At 47.2% G+C, this 24,783-nt stretch overlaps 2 protein-coding genes across 7 annotated transcripts in view; one reads left to right on the top strand and one right to left on the bottom strand.

Moving 5' to 3' along the window:
• The window catches only part of ntn1a (netrin 1a), a 63,711-nt gene extending 52,616 nt beyond the window's left edge, over positions 1–11,095 (top strand). For all 6 annotated transcript variants that reach the window (XM_031564063.2, XM_031564064.2, XM_031564062.2 and 3 more), the window contains 2 exons: positions 2,191–2,265; positions 7,467–11,095. In XM_031564063.2, the coding sequence (XP_031419923.1) occupies positions 2,191–2,265; positions 7,467–7,795 (404 nt within the window). In that variant the 3' untranslated portion in view covers positions 7,796–11,095. The remainder of the gene's footprint in view (positions 1–2,190; positions 2,266–7,466) is intronic.
• A 332-nt stretch (positions 11,096–11,427) lies between these two features.
• The window catches only part of stx8 (syntaxin 8), a 42,813-nt gene continuing 29,457 nt past the window's right edge, over positions 11,428–24,783 (bottom strand). The window contains exons 7-8 of the mRNA XM_012831231.2: positions 21,056–21,157; positions 11,428–12,112 (exon numbers count right to left, since the gene is read on the bottom strand). Of these exons, the coding sequence (XP_012686685.1) occupies positions 12,045–12,112; positions 21,056–21,157 (170 nt within the window). The 3' untranslated portion in view covers positions 11,428–12,044. The remainder of the gene's footprint in view (positions 12,113–21,055; positions 21,158–24,783) is intronic.

Genomic DNA, 24,783 nt, shown 5'->3' with positions numbered 1-24,783 from the left:
GAGACGCTGAAGGCATCGATCGGATGTTTCCACACGCTGTCCGTCATGAGTTAGAAAGGCTGGCAGCCAGGCTATCGCCAAACAAAGGCAGGCAGCGAGCGATTCCCATTTCTTTTTCAGGGCTCCAGCAACCTCTCTTCCTCTATGAGAGAGTAGTAGGGTGAATCCAATGCTTTCACTGCTGAACAGGCCCGCACAGAGTACGTTTGTCCTCGTGGCGGGGGAACTAGACCCTTAATGGGGATCTCGGGGTGCTCTCCTTTCGAAGGCCAGCGAATGGAAATGAGCGGTGGCAAAGGGAAGTATCATGGCGGCATCAAGGGGGTTATGGGGAAAACAAAAGCAGCCCTTTTCCATGGCGCTCCTCATTTACATGGAAATCAGGCCATCTCGATATGGACTCTTCAGTGTCCTTTGCTGTGCTGGTCTCTCTTTCTTTCTCCCGCTCCCTCTCCCTCTCCCTCTCCCTCTCGGTCTTGGTCTCTCTTTACTGTTCTCTCTCTTTCTCCTTCTCCCTATGTCTTTACTGTTCTCTCTCTTTCTCCCTCTCTGTTTCCATCTCTGTCTCTCTACTGTTCTCTCTCTTTCTGTCTGCTTTTATTTGATGCGCTGTCCCAAGTTTTCAGTGATTTGGGGTTTACTAAAAAAGCAACCCTCCCCTTCAATAGTCTTCTCTCTTCCCCCAAAGTACCCCCCCCCCCCCCCCCACTTCTATGCTCTTTTTGGGGAAGGGAGGGGGGCATTTTTTTTGTCATTCCGCTGTTGCCCAGGCAACCTCATTCACACAGAATATAAAAGGAGAGTAGAAGGCAGGCATGGAGCGAGAGTCGCCCAAAAACAATGAAGTTTGTTCATATTCAGGCAAGCTGAAAGGTCCTGTCCTGCCCCAAGCTGCTTCTCCTTTCTCCTCTCTCTCCCACCTCTTGTCTCGCCATACCCTTAAAAAGAGGACCAATACAATGTGTGAGGTGGGTAGGGGGGAAAAAAACAAAGGGAGACACTCTGGTTCCAATTTGTATCTCCTAAAGGAAAATGAATTGGTGAATTGGCATAAATGATTTTTCCTTTTTTCTTAAAATTCATAATACATAATAATGTATCACGGGTTCAAGCATTGCAAAAAGCAGGATCTGGCTTTATGTCCATTACAGTCAATCAGCACACAGATTCTGGCGCCTCCACACCGAGGTTAGAGTGGAGAGCGTCGGTGAGCGTCGGTGAGCGTCGGTGAGCTCCGCAGCAGGCCGGGCCATTTCTTCTAAATCTGTGGCGCTGTGTGGCCGGAGCGCTGATCTGGAACCGGCGCTTGGCGCTCCGTCGGTGCGCTCGTAGGAGGAGGGTCACGGAGCTGTTTGGCGCGGGGCCCCCAGTGTTAGCTATTTATTTGTTCGCCCCTGGCGGACTGGACACCAAAAAGGACTTTTTGGTAATGCTTCATGGGCTGCTAATTTCCCCCCCTGACTTCCCTTTGTCTGCAGACAACCTCGACTAATCCCCCCCTTCCCCTTACAGACGGCCCAGTACCACCCTCAACTCCCCCAGTGTAATATATGCCAAGGGCTGACACGGCCCAGGAGGTGGGCTGCTAAAGTATGGACGCTGGTGGTGGGTGTCAGTGATGGGGATGGAAAAGTTTCGGGGTGGAACTGTGGCTGTTGAGCACGTTGACAGAAACCCGGAGATTGAGGGTTGCCCAAAGGGGGAGGAGAAGGGATCGTGGGTATAATAATAAGCCTTAATCAGCGCCGTCAAGCCATTAGGACCGTGTGTATGTGGAGGTACTTTTTTTGTGTGAAATTGAAAAGATCTGGATGGGCACAATAAGCACCCGGGCACAAAGGTCCCCCCACCAGGGGCAGCGTAGGGCCACAGACGGACACAGGCTGGAGCACGCGGGGGCCTTTGTCCGCCTCTTTTCTATAGCCCGGGGCCCACTCCACTGAATGCCCCATAAAGCCTATTAGAACAACACAATTGAAGTGGGCAGATGGGTCTTGCAAGAGGCCAAAGGTATTCGAGGGGAGGCATGTATCTATCCAAGGAAATGTCCTGAATTCTCATATTAGACTTTGCATTTTTCTGTTGTTCTTTTGCTGGTTGTTAAGAGAGTGGCTCTTATTCCCTTAACTCCCTAACACCTCACCTCCCTCTCCTTCTCCTTCTGTCCCCTCTACCCGTTCTTCCACGCAGATTGTGACTCCTACTGCAAGGCATCTAAAGGCAAGCTGAAGATCAACATGAAGAAGTACTGCAAGAAAGATTATGGTGAGTAGTCTGCACCGTTGAACCATATGCCTGAATGTGGGCATGCATACACATGCACACGCACACACAAACACACACACACACACGCACACAGTAACACACACAGGAGGATGTGTGTCTGTGCTACATCTTTATTCTTCCTCAGCCCCAACTGCTCCCCAGGGCGTCCTCAGCTCTCGGGCTATTGTAGTGACGGCTTACTCTGGGCTTTCAAGAAGAAAGTCAAAGGATCAAACAGGAGGAAAGGCCATCAGAAAAGGGCTTATTTGGGCTTGGGGGAGGGGGGGGCAGGGGGGGGGGGGGGCTGCAGTGACGGACAGCCCAGCAGGTAGTTAAGCACAAAGCGGATCAAGCCATGGCACTGTGACGGACAGGAGGGGACCTCGATGGGCTCCGTGATCCTCATTAAGGGAAGACCCTGGATCTGTCAGGCATTCCTGTGGCCATCCAGCGTTCGTTCTCATGTCATTGAAAAGCATATAAGCATCAGATGAGCTCTCCTGACCTCGGCTCCTTCCCCCGGGGGTTGGGTGGGGGGCAATCACTCAACCGTGGCCAGGGTGCTTGCAAACGGTTCAACAGACTTTATTACAGCCAGTGGTTGGTACATCTGGATTTGAGGTAACGCCAGCCAATTTTTTTCAGATGGGTCTTTAAAGATATCCTCAGATGCCAGATTCAAGATCTGCGGTTGTGCCTAACCGCACTGTGTACTAGCACAAGTCCCCAAGGTCTTAGTATTAATTATTGCTTGTCCTGAAGCAAAAACCCTTGAACCCTTCAACATTCCTGGCTTCAACAAGTGAGCTGAGGAATATAGCTATCAGCAGTCAAATTCCTGATTCAAAAACTTCATTTCTAATGCAACACAAATGTAAATGAATATGAGGAGTCTTTTTCTGTCGTAGGAAAGACCTGTCAGATAGCATTCGCAGTGTTGAAACGGATCATATAAACACACACATGAATGTGCCTTCACAGTTCTTATGAACACATCTTTCCAAGCACCTTTTTCTCGAGCGTACGTCTGTAAATCCTTACCTGTGATTGAGTCTATGACTCATTCCTCGAAACATTTTCCCTTTGTAGAGTTCCACACATGTGGAGCTGTTATGGTTGCTAAATCCTTCCATTAGTTTGACATCAGCGCAGGCCCCGCGCTATGACATGGACCATGCATCTCCAATTGTGTGGAACCCAACCCCTATTCTCGCTCCGCAGACCCACAAAGGTGTGAAGAGAGACCCCCACCTGCCAGTCTCTCGGCTCTAACACACCACAAATTAAGTGATGATTGCTGTGCTGTGCCCATACTTCCACGTAATAACAATTTATTACAATAATTGAGGAAATACATCAAAGTTAATCCTTTTTCCTTTTCGGAAAGAGTGGTTGGCGTGAAGTGAACTTTTAAAAGCCATTACACAGCAACAGCAATCAAAAGTCTGTTGTGTGAGAAGAAAGGTATGTGGTAAATGGGAAAGGTGTTTCTCATTGTGGGCAGCTTCGTGGCTATTATCGCATACATCATTAAAGCTCCAGGCGGCCCCTTGGAAGGCTGTGTTCCTAGGGTATGGGTTCCCTCACGCGGAGCACGCAGGGCAGGGAGTGGGGTTCCACTGTGAACCTGGCAGGCACCCCATGCCAAGAGGGGGAGCCCCCCGATGTTGCACGCTAATCTCAGCACCTTCAGGCTGTCAGCCCACCTGCAGACACACACACACACACACACACACACACACACACACACACACACACACACACACACACACACACACACACTTGGCATCAGGTGGCCATGAGAGGGGGAACCCCCTACTGCTGGCCGTCTTACAGTCATCCTTAATTACAAATTACTTCCAATTTCCCTCAGTGGCTCCCCTACTGTGGCCCGGCACTCTGCCCTGCGCTGCGCCTGCGCCTGCCTGCCACACTGCCTGGGCCTGGACCTAATCCACCCCACCCCACCCCCCTCCCCTCGGCCTCCACGCCACCGGGAGAGCTTTGGAGCGGCGCTGCCCCCTCGCTGAACCTCAGGAGGATCTTTTCTTAAGCAGGGAGAGAGGGCTCCTCCAGAGAGGACCCTCCCGAGTGTAAACGATCCCCCCTCCGCCAGCCCGGTGACCCGATGGGGTCGGGCCGCGGCGGCGTGAGGAAGACACAATATGTTCCACCAAAGCGCAGTGGGAAGCCAAGACCACAGCTGAGCCCAGAGGAGCTCATCTGAAGGCCTGGCCCCACAGGTCGGGAGGATTACAGCTAAATTGCTCGATGGCTGTGCACTAGTGTGTTTGGGGGAGACGTGGGGTCTCTCCGAAAAGTGGGTAATTAGGATTCACTACCATGAGTCATAGAGGCATACTCCATGTATATTTCATGCCGGAGCCCCGTAAAGCTGATGACATCTCTGGATGCTTTCTTGGAGCACCCATCTGGCAGGTCCTGCACTTAAATACGAATCAGCGTAAGCCAGTAAAAACATGCCGTGTAGCATTATCGACAGTTAAACACACATAGATTTGGATTTGTGTGTTGCTCTTAAAGCTGGATAAACCGAATAGCACTTGCTGGTGGTGTACTATAGTATTGTTAGGACATGGGCAAGAAATTGTTCTACATCAACGTCCAATTATGTCTCTTATGGTATTACCATATCTCGTTATCTTATCGGCTAATGCTGTCGAGTAAATCTATAAATGCACAGAATGAGATTAGACAGACGATAGACCGATACAGCCACATGATTAGATATACACAGTGTGATACAGAGACAGCTAGTAGGACCCACCACTTCTACCTGAACAGCTAGTGGAATTGTCCAGATGTATCCCTCCAGGTTAAAAGTGGACACCCACAACTCTCTGCAAGGGAAAGAGACGTAAGGCTCTGTTTTCTCACGCCCCTGGGTATCCCAACCTCACACTCCGTCTCTCCTCCCCTCTCTTTCTCTGTCACTTTCTCGGAGCGTAAAAGCGACCTATTAATCGTGAGGTATGACAGAGCAGCTTTCTCACCACGCACTCCCACCTAACCCACCCTCCTTTTTTTCAGCAATCCTTGTCTCCTATTCAAATTACAGCACAGACCACTTCCAGGAGCATAAATAATGGAGGGCGACGCAGTGCTTCTAGCACTTTCTGCAGAGGGACGCGAGAGGCTCAGTGTGTATCTCCAGTTACAGCCTGGGGTTGGTGGGCGGCCAGATCCTGGAGGGAACACAGAGGGCATGAGTCAACTCGGTCGGTATCAGCGCACAAATTCTCCCACCATAAAGTTAAAAGGAGAACACAACCGCAGCACAGGCTCCAAAACGCATAACGGATGTTATTTTCTCATGAGGGAAGTTAATGAGCTTTGGGGCCAGATTCATAATCATCGACTCCTCATCTAATTAAAGAAACGTGCGAGAGGCGCAGAGTTCTGATAGTTGTCAGACCAGACCGCTCTGAGTCAGAGTTGGTAAGTTTCATCCGTGTGGAGCGAAATACCAGGAGTGCCACCTCAGGCGGTAATGATCCTAGCAGGCCTTTTAGACGGCCGTAGCTCTTGCCATGTCTGGGCCAGCGAGGGTCTCTGTCAGCGGACGAGAACAAACAGGGGTTTAAATGTACATAAACGAGCCTCAAAAACACATGAGTCTGGCTCTGAAAGGATGCTCTTGTTCGCCGAGAGACAAGAGAGAAGAGGGAGGGGAGAGAAGAGGACCTCAGCTGGAATGCTTGCACGGTTCCTCGGCTCGGCTGCTGGCGCTGCACAGAGCAAACTATGCCGGGAAGATAAAGCACACAGTTTCCAGCGCGCACACACACACACACACACACACACACACACACACACACACACACACACACACACACACACACACACACACACACACACACACACACACACACACACACACACACACACACACACACACACACACACACACACACACACACACACACACACACACACATCCCCAATCCCCCTTTTCCATGTCTAGCAGATGAACAGCTTGCCTCTGGAGAGGCCCTGCAGATGCATAGCTAAATTTCAAGGCTGTGAAGGAGCTCTAGATAGGATGCCAACAGGTCTCTGCTCAATGGTTAGCCGTTAGCTTGCATTAGCTCATTCTCCCCAAAGACAAGGGAATGGACAGTGATTTTTATTTTGCTGATGTGCACGCAACTGTTACCATTCAGGAAATTCACCCCCTCACCCCCATTCAGCTTTGAAGAGCTCTTGTACAGGCTCTTTTTGACATAAAGCCCTCATATAGGGTCATATAGAGAGAGTGTGTGTGTGTGTGTGTGGCCGGGGGGTTGGGTGGGGAGGGGGGGTGTCTGGGGGTCTCTGGAACAATGATCAGGAACTCTGTTTGGCATTTAGTTAGGACTGTAAAAGCCAATGTCTTTCCACACCTTAATGTTTTTTAATGCTGCATTTTCGGTTCCATTCCTGAAAACCATTTTGTAAAAAAAAACATTTTCCTATTTCCAAAAATTTGGGATGTCTTACAAGTTATTCCAATATGCTCCATTGCTATCTCCAGTGTTTTTTTGTCATTGTTTTAGGAAACTTTGATTTCGGAAAAGAAAGCTGCTACAGGGGGAAATTTATGACATGGACAGGCTTGGAGAGTTTCCATTGTTGACAGATATATGCCCAGCTGTAAAGGCTATGGCAACTGCAACCGAGAGGAAGAATGTGTCGGGCCACACAGACAGGACAGAGGTCACCACAAAGAAAGAATGCTCATTTGTTAGGAACAGTTTGGCATCGAATACTTAGTACATTTAATTCACATGATAAAGTAACCTTATGCTGCTTAATGTTTTGTATCAACATGAAATAATTAAATGATGTGGAACTGCTGTTTGGCTGTCTGCAGTTTTATCTTTGATGTGTCATTCCAGGTTCCCATAAACATACAGGTTTCATCATATAATTATGCATAGATATCCACACTGACATTAAATAATCAAATGTCTATTTTGGAGAAAATAATCACTAGAATTACCTGCTCTCATATAATTACTGTTAATCATCCCACCGCTAGTCTGTCTGTTTCAAATGTCACGCCAATAAAAACAGTTTATTTAAAAAATAAACTGGATAATTTAGATTAAATACTCTAAATCCTCCTAACGACGTGCCATTATCATGTATTGTAAACTATTCCTGAATCCTCACTCACTTCTCTCTCTATCTCTCAACAGCCGTCCAGGTCCACATCCTGAAGGCGGACAAGGCAGGCGAGTGGTGGAAGTTCACCGTTAACATCATCTCCGTCTACAAGCAGGGCGAGAGCCGCATCCGACGCGGGGACCAGTTCCTGTGGGTGCGAGCCAAGGACGTGGCCTGCAAATGCCCCAAGATCAAGCCAGGCAAGAAGTACCTGCTGCTGGGCAACGATGAGGACTCGCCGGGCCAGAGCGGGGTCGTGGCGGACAAGGGCAGCCTGGTCATCCAGTGGAGAGACACGTGGGCCCGGAGGCTCAGGAAGTTCCAGCAGCGGGAGAAGAAAGGCAAGTGCAAGAAGGCCTAGGGGGGAGGAGCGAAGACAAGTGGGGGCGACCGAAGGGGGGGACAACTCAGAGCTGGACGGAGGAATTAAGGAAGAGGAAAAATGGAGAGACAGAAGGACAGTGGGAGAGAGGAGGAGAGAGGGATCGACCGGTGCTGCTTTGAGCGGAGGCATGAAGAAGAGTTTATTAGGATGATATTTGAAATAGGAACTTTTTTTTGTGAAGGAGCTCACCTTGCATTTTTCTTGTCGTTTGTTTATCAGTTTCTTCAAGATTGATTGATTTCTTGTGGATTTTGCTGAGTTTGCACCTATACCCGTTTAGAGAGTAGTTTTTCTCATGGCTTCATTATGTCTTGAATCCATGGCAATGAAACATTTTTGTCCACTGCAAATGAAAAACAAAGCAAGCCATTGCAACAAACTACACAACAGCAGTCCAGTAAGTGGGCAGGGGATTCATCTTTGTTCATAGCCAGATAACACAAACTGTTCAGTGTTTATTCAACATTTTACTTTATCACCAGTTTTTCAGGTGTTCATTATTACAAACAATTTACCACTAAATCATTTTATCCAAAATATGGTGGTAAAGTAATCTTCTGTTTAAGTATTAAACCAATAAAACAGATGCAAATACACTCCAGAATACCGCCACGTTGCAAACAATAGGTTTTGTCCTTTTAAACTACGTTTCCCACCTACATGGGTATATAATGACAAAGGCCAAATAGAGTTAAGAAGTTCATGGCCTTTAGAAGCATAACATTAGTCTCTATTAGACATAAACATTGGACATTCATATACACAGTTTTGTTTGTTTTGTCTGGTGAGAGTCAGTGCAGTATTTAGGGTAAGGTGAGGGCAAGAAGTTCAAATTAAAGTTGTTGTTTAATTCTGATCATTCAAGCCCTTATGTGTAGTTCATAGTTGCATGTAAGATTCTCACATTATAGAGAGGTGTTTGTTCATCATTCTTTTTTTTACCATTGCTGCTCTTGTATCACTAGAATCAACAGTGTTTTGGATTCATTTTAATTACCATCCATACAAAAAGGACTGACAAGGATACTCTTTTTTTCACTGCTATGGACACTTAAGATGATTCTTGGTAGCAGCAAGATAAAGACAGACCATGACTTCAGTTTCTTTCATTTTTTTCTTCTTCTTTTGATGAGGTATTTATATTGCTGTGCATTTGTTTCAAATGGTTGCAACCATTTCAAGATTGGGTGGGGGGAAAGAAAAAAGACGACCTGTGGACATTGTCAGAAGTTGATCAAACCCACTCTATTGCTTAACATCCCCCCCGAAAGTTGGTTTTCACGGCGGCAGCTCCAGAAGCTCACCTGTGGATCCGAGCGTTGATTCACTGCTGAATTTGTGGAGCTCCGATGGAATTGAAGCCAGCTCTGGTCCCGCCAACTTGGGGAGTTTGCTTTGGTATATATTCAAGGTGTTTATATTGTGTAATCACACAGAGTATTTTCAGTTGTAACCTATTCTGTAAGATAATTTTAAAAACTCTGCAGTTGCCACACAACAGGAGATCTGCAATGCCCGGCAATTAAAAGCCCATGAAATTAAGACAATGGAGCAGCAATTCTCAACATAGCAGAGGAACTCCCTAATATCCTCAATTTTATATTTTTACCTATAAATAATTGCATTGTACTTGGATACAGTGAACCCATTAATATGTCTGATTAATCTGATTGGGTGGTATTTTATTCCTGGGTGTCATATCACAGTTAGAAATCATCATTGGTATCACTGGTATTTGTTTTACAAACAATGTAGTTAAATCATATTAATAATATTATAGAAAGCTTTGAAACAGAAACACACCCAGGCCCTTGGTCTAAATAAGCAGACTATGTGATGCTTCCTGCTCTCTCTCTTTCCCGCAACATAAATATTTGCATACATTTCAAACAATTTGGAATCATTTCAAACCATAAATAAAAAACACAGTGCACATATTTATTTGAGCTGCCACTGTGAAGAACGTTTCTAAAGATTGTTTGAGTACTATTAGGCTTGCTTGATCCGTTTATATTTATATATATTTTTGTCTATTTTGCCAATAAAAAATAAGACCATTTGTTCGATGTGCGAGGTAGTATAAACTTTCCTGAGGGTACAAAAAATGATTTTCCAGTCCAAATGTAATTTGTATAGATAGCGTTTTTTTTGCAAAATAGCATGAATTAGAATTTAATAACAGTTTTCAGCATATGATCACTGTAATCTGGCATGACAATTTTGGGGAAAACCATACAAATTGCTAGAAAGCATTTTGGCAATTCTAGGTGACATAAACATCACTAATAAACATCTCTGGAATCCTCAAGGGCATTATTTTACTACCATGGATTTCCTGATCCTCTAGAATGAGCACACCAATCATACACATTTTTGTCTTGATGAGATAAAATCATACTAATCAATCATACACTATCCACCCATTTGGTGGTAAAACACGATGAGTTCTTAATGCCCCATATTGATTTCCAGTTGTCAGTTGTCCACTTGTCAAGTAGTAATTACAATATGTCAGACATGTCAACTAGCTCGATCTTATTAAAAGAACACACTTCCACTTCAGCTGGAGATGCACCAAGATGGGATACAGTGATATAGGCAAGCATGAGCAGAACGACTTTGAATAGGACATTTTGACTTGTACAGATCATTCATATATACACACACACACACACACACACACACACACACGCTATGTACTGCTGTCCTTTCCATGATGAAACACAAAGCTATAAGATGTAATATTTATAACACTGACATGTTACTGTCCTCATCTTTATATTCATCAACTAAAATATCACATGTAACTGTATTCATGTTTGACACTAGATATGTAATCAAAATCACAAACTCATTTTTGTACCTGTAATACCACGATGTAAATTTTAGACCAGTCTTTCTTTCAAGCAATGAGATGACTGTGTCCTGGTTCTCCACATAACCAGCATTTGCTTTTTTTTTTTTTTCATACTGACTTGTAAATTTAGCTGTGGCCAATGCAAGAAAGTCTGCCATGTTGTTTGATGTGTACTAATATATTATGGTTCTTATGTATGGAAATATTTAATGACACAAGACAGTGTGGATTTTGTTATTTGACTTTTTTTTTTATTACCTTTCATGGTTGTTAGATGGTTGTGATTCAAAACCAGATTAGGGGGGTGGGATGGGTTGGGAGTGGGGGGGGGGGGGGGGTGTTGGAAATGATAACTACTGAGCATCAACCTGGTAGAACTAAATTCGGCGATTCGGTTGAAAATAAACCCTTTCATGTCACTGGGGGCCTCAAGCTGCTCTGTGGTCATTGTCTGGTAGACAGAGTGTTGATTGTGCTAGCATGGGCTCGGTCTGGGGCGGGGGGGGGGGGAGCAGACGTCCATCCACAGTCTCATATGTGGCTCACCTGAGATCGAGCTGAATGACGGGGCTCGAGTGTTCCTGTAGCCATGACATCGCGGCACTACGCACACGGAAAAGTATCCATTTTCTTATATCCAACTTTAGATACAAAATAACACGTTCTTGCACTTTCCTTCCACATAATTATTTTTCTTCATAGTTTAATTAAATTAATGGGGACTTAAAATAACAGTAAGCGGGAGTCAGGGTACAGTGTTAGTGTAACTGTAAAATGTGTTTATTAGAAATTAGAACCACCAAGCTAAATTGATTTACAGAAAGTGAAACAGTCTGGTTAGCAACAAAACCGGCTAGGTTTGTTTTGATTGAATGTTTCTCCAAAAAACATTATAAAATTTCAGGACAAACGATTTAACATAGCATACCACATGAGACCAGTATTGCTAAGCAAGTGGAATTACAGTACCAACCTGTGCTCTCGGAAAAGCAGACAGAACTGGTTGGGATATTGTATTGCTTGGGCAGTCACAAGAGCCGCTGCCGCCCTCAAAACCAAACAACAGCCGTTTAAGGAATCAAAACCTTGCTGTGTTGGCATCTTCTCCAGTCCCCTCCACTCCTTGGCATCAGGTTTGGCCAGCTGCACTTTTCCCTTCATTTTCACAGGGAGGGCAAACGAAGGGCAAAGAGTTTATATGAAGGAAGAGGAGCCGAGGTAAGTGTGGCCGGGGGCCGGGGGCCCGGGGGCCACTCGACACAAGTTGACCTATGAAAGCCCCACAACCCCTGGTGTCCTCGCTGACGAGTACTGATGCAGCAGCGGTTGAAAAAAAAACACATCCAGTTGTCTTCCACGACATCTTCATTAGCTGGTGGGCCACACACCAACCACGACTATAGCGATTAGCAGAAGCACAATCACCACCAGCATTCCTGCAGGGACAGACAAGAAAAAAGGTTAGCATAGATTCAAGATACGGGGGCCTCTGAGGTTATACTGACTGTTATGTAGGGTTTCTCCATTTTGTTTCTTCATGTCGTCTGCCTAATGAATAAAGCCTATCCCATGGTACCTCTTCTCCCCCAGATGGTCAACATGCCTGATTCATTCACTCATTCTTTAAAGCAAAAGCATTCAATATAAAAACGTAGATATCTGGACTCACTCATGAAACCCAGGCCTGGTGTTTGAGCGACAGAAAAAGAATATCAATCTGATTCAGTGACAATCTGCTAATCTAACTGCAAAAGTTATTAAAAACTTGTAAAATATTCCACATCAGTACACCGTGGGGTTTCTAAATGTTCACAGGGAATTGGATATGAAGGAGAGGACATTAAAACAGTGAACTGTGGGTGGGTAGGAGTTCCTGGAAACAGACCCTAAAACAATAAAAGTAATATCTCAGTTTTCCTCTATCACAATGAAGACGTATGAAGACAACGACAGATTAAGTAGTTTCATTCCTCAGTAGCAACTCCTACTTCAGGGAGGTCTATTATTCTCGTGACGCAACGGCAATAACGGCATAAAATTCTTGCTGGAGTAGGACCATGTCCTAAGAGTGTAAAACTTACTGCTGAGCTTTTAATGACAGGCCTGATAGCCACGTGTGGACCAAAGGGCCTGCAGGGTGTCAGCAGGCTAGCCACGGCTAAAAGAGTTTCTCTCCCTCACACACACACACACTCTCTCTCTCCCTCACACACACACACACTCTCTCTCTCCCTCACACACACACACACACACACTATCTCTCTCCCTCACACACACACACTCTTAAGAGCACAGAATATCAAGCACAGCATGCACACATAAACAGCTCACCTTCGAACCTCAAGAAAAAGATGTTCTGTGTTAGTCTGATCTGAGCGTTGATGATGCCTAAATCATGGCAATTGACAACTGCCTATCGAAATAGGATTTTTTTTCCCTCTTTGCTAATATGTAGAAAACCAGATGTATTCTTGTACCATTGCTCAATATTTTGTCATGATATGGATCTGCTAGAGACTTGTGGATCAAAATAAGTGGTAAAATCATACACTTCTTTTAGTGAACCGGCAATACCAAGCTGACATACTACCATTCAAGAATAATTTGACTCATCTATTCAAGATTTATAGAATGTACAACAGTCAATCAATACCATTTCCACTTTTTTTCTAGCCAAATTAACCAATCGTTTATTAAAAAGCGTTTGAGAAAGACTGTTAGACGTTTTCTTTTGGATAATTAAAGAGCGATGTCTGTTTTGGGGCGATCCATTAACGCTGATTGCGTTTTAAGCCTGAGTGCTAGTATCAGTCTTCGCTCTCCATCCAAACTAACTGAATGTGAGAACGACCAATTAAATATGTATGTGGGTGTGGCGCTGAAGAGCATTCCTGCCAGTGTCTGTGCCGTTGGTCAAATTTCGCAAAATAAGAATTTAGGTTTCCATCACGATCTGCAGCTGCTCCAGATTGTTTGGAAGAAAGTCCTTGGAAGCTGTTGTTTGGAAAGTCAAAGGAATGCTCAGTATTCCATAGGTCACAGACTTTTTAAGGCTAACAATTCCTGAACTCCCAGTACAAGTGACAAATGGATCAACCCAACTCTGCCACACACACTCACACACACACACACACACACACACACACACACACACACACACACACACACACTCACACACAAACCCTCCTGGCACCTGTCACAATAGGCCACACATGCCCTTTTTTTTCCATTTCAATGATTAGGAAAAGATTTCAAACAACTTTCATCTTGTTCAAATCAGCGGCTGTAGGCCATGTCCCTCACCCTCTAAAGTTGATCTTTGTGATTCCCAGGCAGGCTGGTATTTTCCTTCCCAGTTCCATCCGCTGGTTTACATTTCTCTCATATTTTGGCTTTCTTGCTGTGCGTTCCCCGCTGTGGCGTAATTGCCAGCGGGCCCACAGGGAGAGACAGGGAGAGACAGCGCAAGACACAGTCATGCAGAACTAATTGTGTGTGTTATTACGAAACACAGGCTCTCCGGTGGCAGCGGTGGTGGTGGTTGGGGGGGGGTGGGGGGGGCGACTCAAAGATTGGGGTTCTTTTGTTGTGCCAATCTATCCGAGACGTCTGAAAGGACTACTGTGAAACGGGGGTGAGGTACCTGTCAGAACACCTGACGGAAACCTTCTCGGAGAAGGAGAACGGTAGGAGACAGCGGATTAACATGAGGTGAGTGGACACGGAACCGAAAGGATGGACCTTCTTGGAGCAGTCGGAGAGTGGGAAAATTCACTTCCCTTCTTTCCACATCGAGTCTCAATGCGGCCAGTCCCACTGATCATATATGTGAGTTAAGCAAGCCTCTTTGCATGTGATGGTTAAACAGCCTAACTTTGTCTTTAAAAAATAATGCAAGAGAAAGTGACCAGAACACACACACACACACACACACACAGACACACACACACACACACACAGACACACACAGACACACACACACACACACACAGACAAGGCAATGACACGCCAGTGGCTAATTGTGTCTTTAGCATTGAGAGGGCTGTGACAGGCCTGGACAAAGGCCTTGAGCCCCAGCAGACCCCTGCAGACCCCTGCCTCCGCTTTCACACCCTCTAGACCCACCCCTCAGACCTCGACTGCCCCCTCCACAGCGCCCTCTCTGAGGGACTGTCACAGTCCAGCTAAGTAACTAAATAAGCGACTCCTGACCCAGGCCCCAGTGGACCAATGGCAATAATCATGTTTGCTGGCCACACAGATGAAAGGGCTCGGGCCAGCACCGGGGCACAGGGAGGCGGAGTGGTGGGGCGGTGGGGTGTTGGGGGTCTGTGTTTGGGGCCGGTGAGATGACCACCCAGGGTCTCCCGAGCAGGGCACTGCAGACTTCCACCCTGTGTCCTCCACCTCATCTGTCCTCATCATAATTGATGCTAAATGGGAGAGGGCTGAAGGGAGAGCTGGAGCACTGAACCCCCCCACCACACCCCCGCCCCCACGGCACCTCCAACCCCTGCCTGGCTTCAGAACCTTCAGACGGGCACAAAGGGCTCAGCTGACCTCACAGAAAGGGGTCAAGTTTTATGTTAACGTGGCTAGCCGTCATTTCACTAATTGTAATCTTATTAGTGTCCTCACAATAAGTGACGGAGGTCAAATTCCAACGCACAGACAATATTTAGCGCTTGATGTATTTTTTTTCTTTTATTTAAGTGAGCTGTATTGGAGCTGTATTATTCTAACAACATTTGGTGTGCATTAAATGCACAGGCCACCTTCACTGACGTAAAGACACGCCGATGAAATAAAGAATAGCATTTGAGTTGTTTATGACGCCCACTGAAACCTAAGTGCCTTGTTTATCTGAAAAAAGGTGAATGCCCGGGAGGTCAAGAATCATGTATATGGCTAGCACATATCTTTTGTTGTTTTTGAATGTTATGCAATAGCTTTAGTTGTTGTATGACTGTGTGAGATCAGGAGGAATGGGTATGGATTCGTCCAGAGGTCTTACCAGACGGCTATAAAGCACCGCCTGTTAATGAATGAATGGACTAAACCTTGGCAGGGTGAAAACATTGCAGAAATATCAGTAAAACAGAACGATAAAAGACAGCAGGTTTCGTCGTAACATTGTATTTTTACAATTTATAGATTCAAAATTCTAACTTCAAGCATTTAACTTGGCACATTTAACAACAGGCATCTGTGAAACGCTGCATTCTAAAGTCCCTGTGTCAATAGAAGTTTGATTGTTTGCGGTAAAAAATGGCTTTTCCAACAATATTCCTTAGGTGTGTGGTAAGCACAAAAGCAAACTTGCAGGCTTTTTCGTGAAACATCAGTGGAAAGAATCACGGTGGGAAAATGACTAGCCATGGCTAGACATACTTGATTATTTATAATTTCATACTTAAAAATCCGACCAGGGCTTTAGATAGACACAGAGTGAGCACAATTTGAGCTGAATTGGTCAAACAGTGAAGGGGTTAGAGGCTTTCTTGATTCAACTACTTCTTGGTCGCAGAGCCAGATATTAGCAATGGTCATATAACAGCTGCAGAGAGAAACCCTTCCAAACCGTTGGTGAGGATTGTGGAAAACGGTTCATGAGTTTCAGCTGTTCTGGTCAAAACGCCCATTCCCACAATATTTATTGATTTCCAAGAGAACATTTAAAAAAAAAAATGATCACTGACTGACTGAAACGGGAATTCCTGAGAATCCTTTAGGCCTGATGTGGTGAAGAGCAGGCAAAAGGCCCAGGACTTGGTGAAGTAGGTTTGGCAGAGAATGGAAACAACCCCAAACCACAACAGGGCAGAAATAAATAGAAATCAGAGGGAGAGATTTGTGATTCATTTTTGCTTCAGTGCTACACTTTTGGCACTCTACAACCGGCATGTGGGTAAGTGGGGTTGTGTGTGTGTGTGTGTGTGTGTGTGTGTGTACAACCGGCATGTGGGTAAGTGTGGTTGTGTGTGTGTGTGTGTGTGTGTGTGTGTGTGTGTGTGTGTGTGTGTGTGTGTGTGTGTGTGTGTGTGTTTGTAACCGGCATGTGGGTAAGTGGGGTTGTGTGTGTTTGTGGTTGTGTGTGTGTGTGTGTGTGTGTGTGTGTGTGTACAACCGGCATGTGGGTAAGTGGGGTTACCCTAACAACCTGTGTATGGAGACAGCGTGTCTTCACACATGTTTAACATTTATAATTATTACAAGGCCTCTCAATCCTAACACTGTCACATCCCCATTGACTTTTATGAAGCAACACACACACACACAAAAAAAAACCCAGCACTAAACACAATATACTGCATATCTCATAAACCAACTCCACAGTTCTCTGGTGAAATTAGAGTCGGGGCAATTAAGAGACAGGCACCATCACAGACACAAACCCTTTCAACGCTCCCCGCCACCCCAGCTTTGACAGCTCCTTCAAGGAGTGCGACGCCTCTGGCCTACTTTACATGCAAGCCCTCCAGTGGGGCTCGGGGGTTCAGGAGCCCCTCTGAAGACCGAGAGGATTAGTGGCTGGGGGAGCGAAGGGCCGCCATCGCCGCCGCCGCCTCCAGCCGCCGAGCCAGACGCCCAGCCCGCCGCCTGACGAGTGGCTTAAGCCCTGGGAACCCCGCGCCGGCCAAACCGAGGCTTTTTTGGGGGCGAGAGGGTAGTTAATCTGCGTCGCTAAAAAATCCACCCCGACTCAACTCCCCTTTTCTATCGTGCCTCTCAAGTGAGCACAAATGACTTTGTGAAAGGGACCTCATTTAAACTTTTTTTGCTTTTTGAACAACTTACTTTTGAGTTGCGTATAGTGCTGAAAGAAGGGCCATTGAAAAAGGTTAATCCGTGGCCCAGTTGTGTCTACGTGTTTGGGACTTTTTCCTTTTTTTTTGTTCGATGCTGAACCAGACACCATCTGGGCTTTTGCTGGCACACACTGGACTGTCCTGCGACAGCATGATAGCTCTCTCTCACACGTGTGTGTGTGTGTGTGTGTGTGTGCCACAGCATGATAGCTCTCTCTCACACGCCAAAAACACGATTTGTGTGTTTGAGAACAAGGCCTGCTCATCCTTGCAGAATTCCTGACGGCGGCGAGCATTGTGTGTCTGTCTGAGCGGCAGACACAATGTTGAATTCCAGGGCCTGGAGAGTGTGTGTGTGTGTGTGTGTGTGTGTGCATGGGTGTGTGTGCGTGTGTGTGTGTCTGCGTGTGTGTGTCTGCGTGTGTGTGTCTGCGTGTGTGTGTGTCTGCGTGTGTGTGTGTCTGCGTGTGTGTGTGTCTGCGTGTGTGTGTGTGTGTGTGTGTGTGTGTGCATGGGTGTGTGTGCGTGTGTGTGTGTGTGCGTCTGCGTGTGTGTGTGTGTGTCTGCGTGTGTGTGTGTGTGTGTGTGTGCGGCGGAATCCTCCAGGCCGGGTCTCAAGTGACGAATCAGACAAGCTTCTTCGGGCAGCTCGTGTACATTTTCATCGTTTTTCTCTTCTTCATCTTTTTTCTTTTTTTTCGGGGGGTCGGGCAGGAATGGGGATGCCATGCGAGTCTGGCGTGGCTGCAGTCAGTCAGTCACGCCGCTGCCGTCTGCACCTCCACGCAGGCAGGCACGGCTCCCCCGGGGGGGAATGCGGGCTCTTCCTCCCCTTCACTCCAGCTGACCCCTGGCTAGGCGTGACCTTCCCTTCCCTTCCCTTCCCGCTTCACGCTCAGGTCTGCTGTTTAGCAACACAAAGGCGCTCAGGCATTCCCAGCCTGTACACCCCCCCCCCCTCCTCCATCCGAAGAGCCAACTTACACACGCGCTTAGAAAAACACATACCAAGGGGGTGAGCGGCAGAAAAGGTCTGATCCCAAAGATTCGGATTCAAATATTCCACATAAGGAAGGATCAAGCCCCAATACATAAAACAAATGTACACATTTAAATACATTTAAATATGCTGTTTGTATCCCTTTCCTTGCCTTTTTTATTCTTCACCAAATAGTGCTTCTTTTCTGAATGGCTGCATTGGGAGACTAAAAGAGAAAAAAAAAAAAAAAAGGTGTCCTCTTGAATGTCTCATTCTGAAAGATTGAGATTCATCCCATCCCTCAGTCCCCTTCCATTCTTTGAGAGGGGGTGGCTGGCTCGCTCATTCAGACCTCCCAACTCAAGATGAAACAGCACGGTCTCAATTCATCCCCGCCGAAAACTCTCATTTACTTGATGAAGTGAGTGTGAGTTACTGTGAACGACGGCAAAAACGTCTAAACTGCGGTCACGGGTTTCCTCTTAAGAGAAACACTGAAAAGAACTTGAGCGGACTGCTGTGCCATCACTTTCCGAGATTGCCGAAGACAGCACCGTGAAAGGTGTGTTCTTAGGCACACTAAAACCATTAGGCGCCAGATGAATTTAACACAGCAGGACAGATGGGGGGGAAAAACATCTCTAACTATTGTGGGCTCCATATGTTTGGCATTCTTTCCCCTTAATTAACTGTAGTTTAGAGTTGGTGGTTTAAATTAGCCTGGAGTAAACATTGGGACCTCTTTGCATGTAGTGACTCATGTTATGTTTGTGATACTAAAATATAACTTATAACAAGTAAAGACCTTGGGTGTGATAGAAGAAATCAAGCAAAAGCTCCACACTGCTTAAGTTAGGAAATGCCTTAAATTGAATAGGCTTTCAGCTTCAGGAATCATAAACATCTACCACACACAAAAAAAAGCAAACTTCTCAGAGAGATTTGTGGAATGTTGTATTTTCAATTCCTTCCCTCCACTAAACCAAGACAAGTGTCAAACAAAGTGAGAAGAGAGGAGAAGAGAAATTAGTGTGGGGGAAAAAACACCCAAGGTGCCTTCCTCCATCTCCTCGGTGAGAATGTATGAATACCTTTGTCTGAGTGTGTGTGTGTGTGTGTGTGCATGAGTGAGAGAGAGAGGGAGAGAGAGCGAGAGAGAGAGAGAGAGAGAGATAGAAAGAGGGGTGGGGAGGGGAGACCCAACACAATGTGCACAGTGACTAGACTCTGGGATCCTCAAACAAACGTTCACAGGGGGGGGGGGTTCCACAGGGACAAGCAAATGGAATTATCTTTTCAATTAGCTGACCTTCGCGATGTTGCTACATTTCTTCAACAACCCTCTACACAAGACCCCCCCCCCCCCACCCTGATACATGCTAACCATGGACTGGCCCTGTTACCAGGGGGGCTTCCTGGAGTGAAAATGCGGTCGTCTCCCAGGCAATGCAGGTCATGGTTTACTGGGCAAACAACCGACACGGTCACCTTTGGAGGCACGTTCCCCTCCTCAGCCGCCCGCACAAACAAACCCAGACCACACTGTGCTTTGGAAGGTCACACCGCTGAAGTAAACAGATGAAGCAGGCTAGGCTAATTGTCAGGGAGGGTCCTTGTTTGGACACAGTAGCAAGTAGAAATGAGAGGCCTGGTTGGGGGTGGGGATGGGTGGGTTGGTGTCGCTGTATACAACAAGGTTGTATACGTACAGCGAGGTTCCTGGAGTAGCGGGGCCACGAAGCCAAAGCTGGCTGCTTTAGTAGCCGTCTCTGTGCCAGTCCTCTTCCCATTAATCTTAATGTTGTTTCGCTGCCAAATGTGCTTGCCTACATCAGCATCAACCTTTTCTGGACGATTAAGTAACGCTCGAAGCGCTTCTCGCGAGCGGGGGCTCCAAACGACCGAGGGGCAGCGGGGATGATGAACTGTATCTGGCAAACAGCGGTCCTTCCCTGGCTGCCCTTCGCATCGCGCCCCACCTGCGGGATCCCCCACCTCCACTCCCCCATTAGCAGGTGGCAGCCTGATGCATAGCGGAGAGCGGAGAGCGCCGAGGCACCGGCTGAGGCGGCCACCCATCTCCCCCTCGTCGTAGCACCATCTGCTAGCCGTGCAAAACAGGATGCGCTACGACGACGCCGCTATAATTCAGAGCCATCTTTTGATTTCAGATCTCCGTCTAACGTTTCTTGGGCTATAACCACGTGTTACCAGGGAGCCCACAGATGGCTTTGTCTCTAGGCAGAGCAGTGTAGGGATGAATTTCTTTTGGCGGGGGGGGGGGTGTAGGTACGGCTGCCCTGGGACACCCCTGAGCGAAGCGGTGGATTTAGAGTTCGGGTCTGGGTTTGCCATTACTGTGTTGAGGCCTGAGTACCGCCTATAAACCTCCCCTGCAGACGGCACACAGTCGTGAGATCTGCACGGAGGAAAATAGGTAAGCGGGACCCTCGTAAATCTGGAGCAGAGACAGACTTATTATAGCTGAACGCGGGGCACATCAAACAGCCTGGGGGAGCAACACAGGCCCCTGGGTGGGGAGGGGGTAGAGGGTAGGGTATGGGGGAGGGGGGGGGGGGTTTCTGGCTCACCGCAGGAAGCAGACTTGGTCTCTACCAGCTTAACCCTCCGTGTCTCGTTGCGGATCCTGCCGTCAGTCTTGTCCACCAGGTTCGTGAGGTCATCGATGATCTCTGTAACAGGAGACAGAAACAGAGTTAATTTGGTTCCCTTTTACTGTCAGGTTCTGGAACCCCCTCTGAGCACTCAGTATCAGTTCCTGGATTTCAACATCTTCCACCCCTCCAACATTTAACTTAAGTTTCTTTCTTTCTTTATTCTTTTCTTTCTTTTTCCTTTCTTTCTTTATTCTTTTCTTTCTTTTCGTCACTGTTTAAGAACCTCTGCAGCCCATAAGTGCTATAAAGTCAGCCCTAATAGAAACACTGCAGACTCTGGCAGGAAATGACACTGGAGTTGCTGGCAGCCTCAAAGGCCGAGAGCAGAGCAGAGCAGAGCGGAGCGCACTGACAAAAGACATGAATGGCAATGTGTGAAAGCACTCGCCCACCCCCAGAATCTCTCACTGCTTCCTGAATCCACTCTGGCTTTAATCAAGGCCATTTGTAAAAGTGTGTGTATGTGAGCTGTCCGTGTGTGTCTACATGTGCGTGTGTGGAAGTGTCTGTTCATCTCCGTGTGTGTGTGTGTGTGTGTGTGTGTGTGTGTGTGTGTGTGTGTGTGTGTGTGTGTGTGTGCGTGTGCGTGTCATGGTAAACAGAGAGGACGAGACCTTGTGGCGGTTTAACTCTGACTCATCAACCAGCTTGCCCAAAAGCGCTTGATTGGCTGACAAAGCCACCATGCACAGTCAGGCCTGCCACAAAACCACCAGGACCCATCGCTTCCATCCACCCGAGGAGCAGCGTGCCCAGGCAGGGTGCCAGCAGCAGCAGCAGCGGGCGCGGGGAGGAACACACACAGGGCCACGGCATTGGGCACAGGCCCTGGACCAGTGTGGCGTGCTCAGGAAGGCACAGAGACTGTGGCAGTCAACCGCGCTCATTCACAGGGGCTGTGGAAGCGTAAGCTGATAAACAAGGGTAACAACCTCTGATACTGAATATTCCACTGCCCAACGTGGGAGAAAATGGCCACGTTTTATAGAGCCAAAAAGACGAGCCAAGTGAAAAAAAAAAAATAAATAAATAAATTTTGACCACATCTAGGGGCAAACCGGAACAATAATTAACCATCATTACTATCCTGTGTGAAACTCAACAAGTTTACAAGAGAAAGCCTGTTCATTTGGCCACAGAACTCTGCCTTGTTGCTTGTGACGGTCACATTAGCGGAAGCTTCCTGGTTTCAATCCCCCGGGGGGGTCTAACTGCTCCTGCTCCTGTACCCGTGAGCAGGCACTTAACTCCGTGGTTATGATGCTGATTTAGAGTCATGTCCATCTCTCTGGACATGAGTGGGGCCACTACTGCAGTGCATTAAATATAGATGAATAAATCAGATGATAAGTGGTGCACACTGCTTTTACTCTACTTCACATTCACCTCGCACACCAGACAGGGACCAACGCGCTCGTTTGACAACTCTGAAGAGAAAAAGGTCCTCTTCACTTCACTCGGACACGGAGATGACCAGACCCTGAACTGGACCGATAGCACAGGAGAAATGCAGAACAAAATGGACAACATGGTAAAAATAGCACGCCTCATTACTCTCTGTGACGTGCACAAAGATATTTATTGTTTAACGGCATTTTAATTGGCCATTTTGTGCAGCGCCTTCATAGCTCTGTAGACTTGAGCCATGCTGTGTTCTTTCCTTTCGTGTTTTTTATCTCTTGACACTAACCTTGTTGAAAGTTTCTTTCAAGAGGGGGAAAGGGGGGAAATGTTTCACTGCTGGTAGCATGAACAATGAGGTGGACCGCAAAATAAATACAAAAAAAAAAAGAGACGCTCTACTGACAGAATTTCAATATCTACCACCAGCTCGTTGGAGGCTTTTCAACAGCAACGGGGAAGCATGGCTTTCTTCTGCTGCGGCCCAAGTCACTGCCAACTCAAACAAGTTTCTTTTCGAGCCTCCTAAGAAACAAATCTGCCCCAGTTGATTGGTATGGTAGGGGAGAGAAGTGCTGCGAGCATACTAGAGCACTTTGAATGGTAGTTAGCTGAAATGTAATTGCAACCCCCCCCTGGTGCCGAGGCTGTTGTGTCACCGGTGGTATTTCCCGCGGATGACTGCTGTCAGCCCGACTGCCCAAGAGAAACACTTCTGCAATTAACCTTTTCCTCTCCGCGCTCTGGGAGGCCATCTTGAAGCTGAGTAAACATGTTGCATCACATATTGCAGATGTTAGGTGCATGTGTTGCAATGGAGGGGGAGAGAGAGAAGGGAAGAGAGGGGTGGAGGAACAGATGGGGATGGGACAAAACGGAAGACAAAGCAATGTACAAAAAAAAAGAAAGAAAACCCTAGAGAGGAGCACACTTCAGTTTCAGCATGCGGCAGCAATTTCAGCTGAGGGTGAGGAAGGAGGGAGAGAGAGAAAGAGAAACAGAGAGAAGGAATAAAAACAGACATGATGGGAGGGAACAGGACTCCATGAAGAAGGAGAGGAGAGAACTGGAGGGAGGAGGAGATGAGGAGAGGAGAGGAGAAGAGAGAGGAGAGGAGAGGAGATGAGAGGAGAGGAGAGAAGAGCTGCTGCCCTCTGCAGAGGTGTGTGGGTCTCAGAGTGGTCGCTACCCTGGCAGCCCTCTCTCACAAACATCTCATCGCCTCTCCCGCTCCAACCTCGGTGGTTCCAGCGTCATAATTCCCAATTTCCTCCCGCAGCATTCGCTTCAGATACACGACAGCTGCCTCTTCTGGCTCCGACCTGAGCTATCAGCGCACAGCACAGCGCCGAGCCGACCAAGCGCACTCGTTCCAGGCCAAAAGGGTTGTTTATTTTAAATGCTATTATGCTGCGTAAACCTCCAAACCCGCAGTGTGGGAGAGAGCATGGAGATCACAGACACACAAACTCACTCACTTTCGCACACACACGCACGCTCACACTAAATCAACCGCTCTCTAATTTGAGCAAGTACACAAACACCAACCATCCCGCACACATCCGCAAACCAACCCACACAGAATCAATGGCTTGTTCTCTTATTCACACAAAGACACTACACACACACACACACACACACACACACACACAGAGACACACACACAGAGACACACACACAGAGACACACACACAGAGACACACACACACACACAATGATCTCATTAATCTGAGTTTGGCTGGCCCTTGCAGCCTAAGTGACAGGGGAGGACAATCCAAGAGGCCCTGGATCCCTCCTCTGCACTTTTCCAGGGATGGGCACAAAACACAGGCGGCGCACAATGCCGCGCCTATCTGCCTGCAGACAGGGGCAGCTCATCGTGTTAGGAACCGCACGGAAAAAACAAGACGTGTGTGCTAAAGGTTACTGTCACATCTCTGCCCCTCAAGCAAAGAGCCCCCCCCCCCCACACTTTGTTACGAGAACAAAGCTTCATCAACACGCATGGGGGAAACCGTGTCTTTTGTCTTGCTGTCAGCGAGCAGACCATCTTGCGAACGTTGACATGGAACAGAGCAGCCCCTCGGTCAAGGCGAGGCATTGACAAATGAGAGCTCTGACAGCGGCCCACAAGAGAGCCAGGAGCCGGGCTGAAATGTGGTGCTAAAAGCCCAGAGTGTCGGGGCGGGGAGGATGAGGCAGACAATAAATATAGTCATTTAACGGAGAGAAACCTTTGT

The sequence above is a fragment of the Clupea harengus genome, chromosome 26, assembly GCF_900700415.2.
Source record: "Clupea harengus chromosome 26, Ch_v2.0.2, whole genome shotgun sequence".
NCBI classification, from domain to species: Eukaryota; Metazoa; Chordata; class Actinopteri; order Clupeiformes; family Clupeidae; genus Clupea; species Clupea harengus.
Note: the sequence above shows the minus strand (reverse complement) of the source record. Positions and strands in the feature narration are given on the sequence as shown.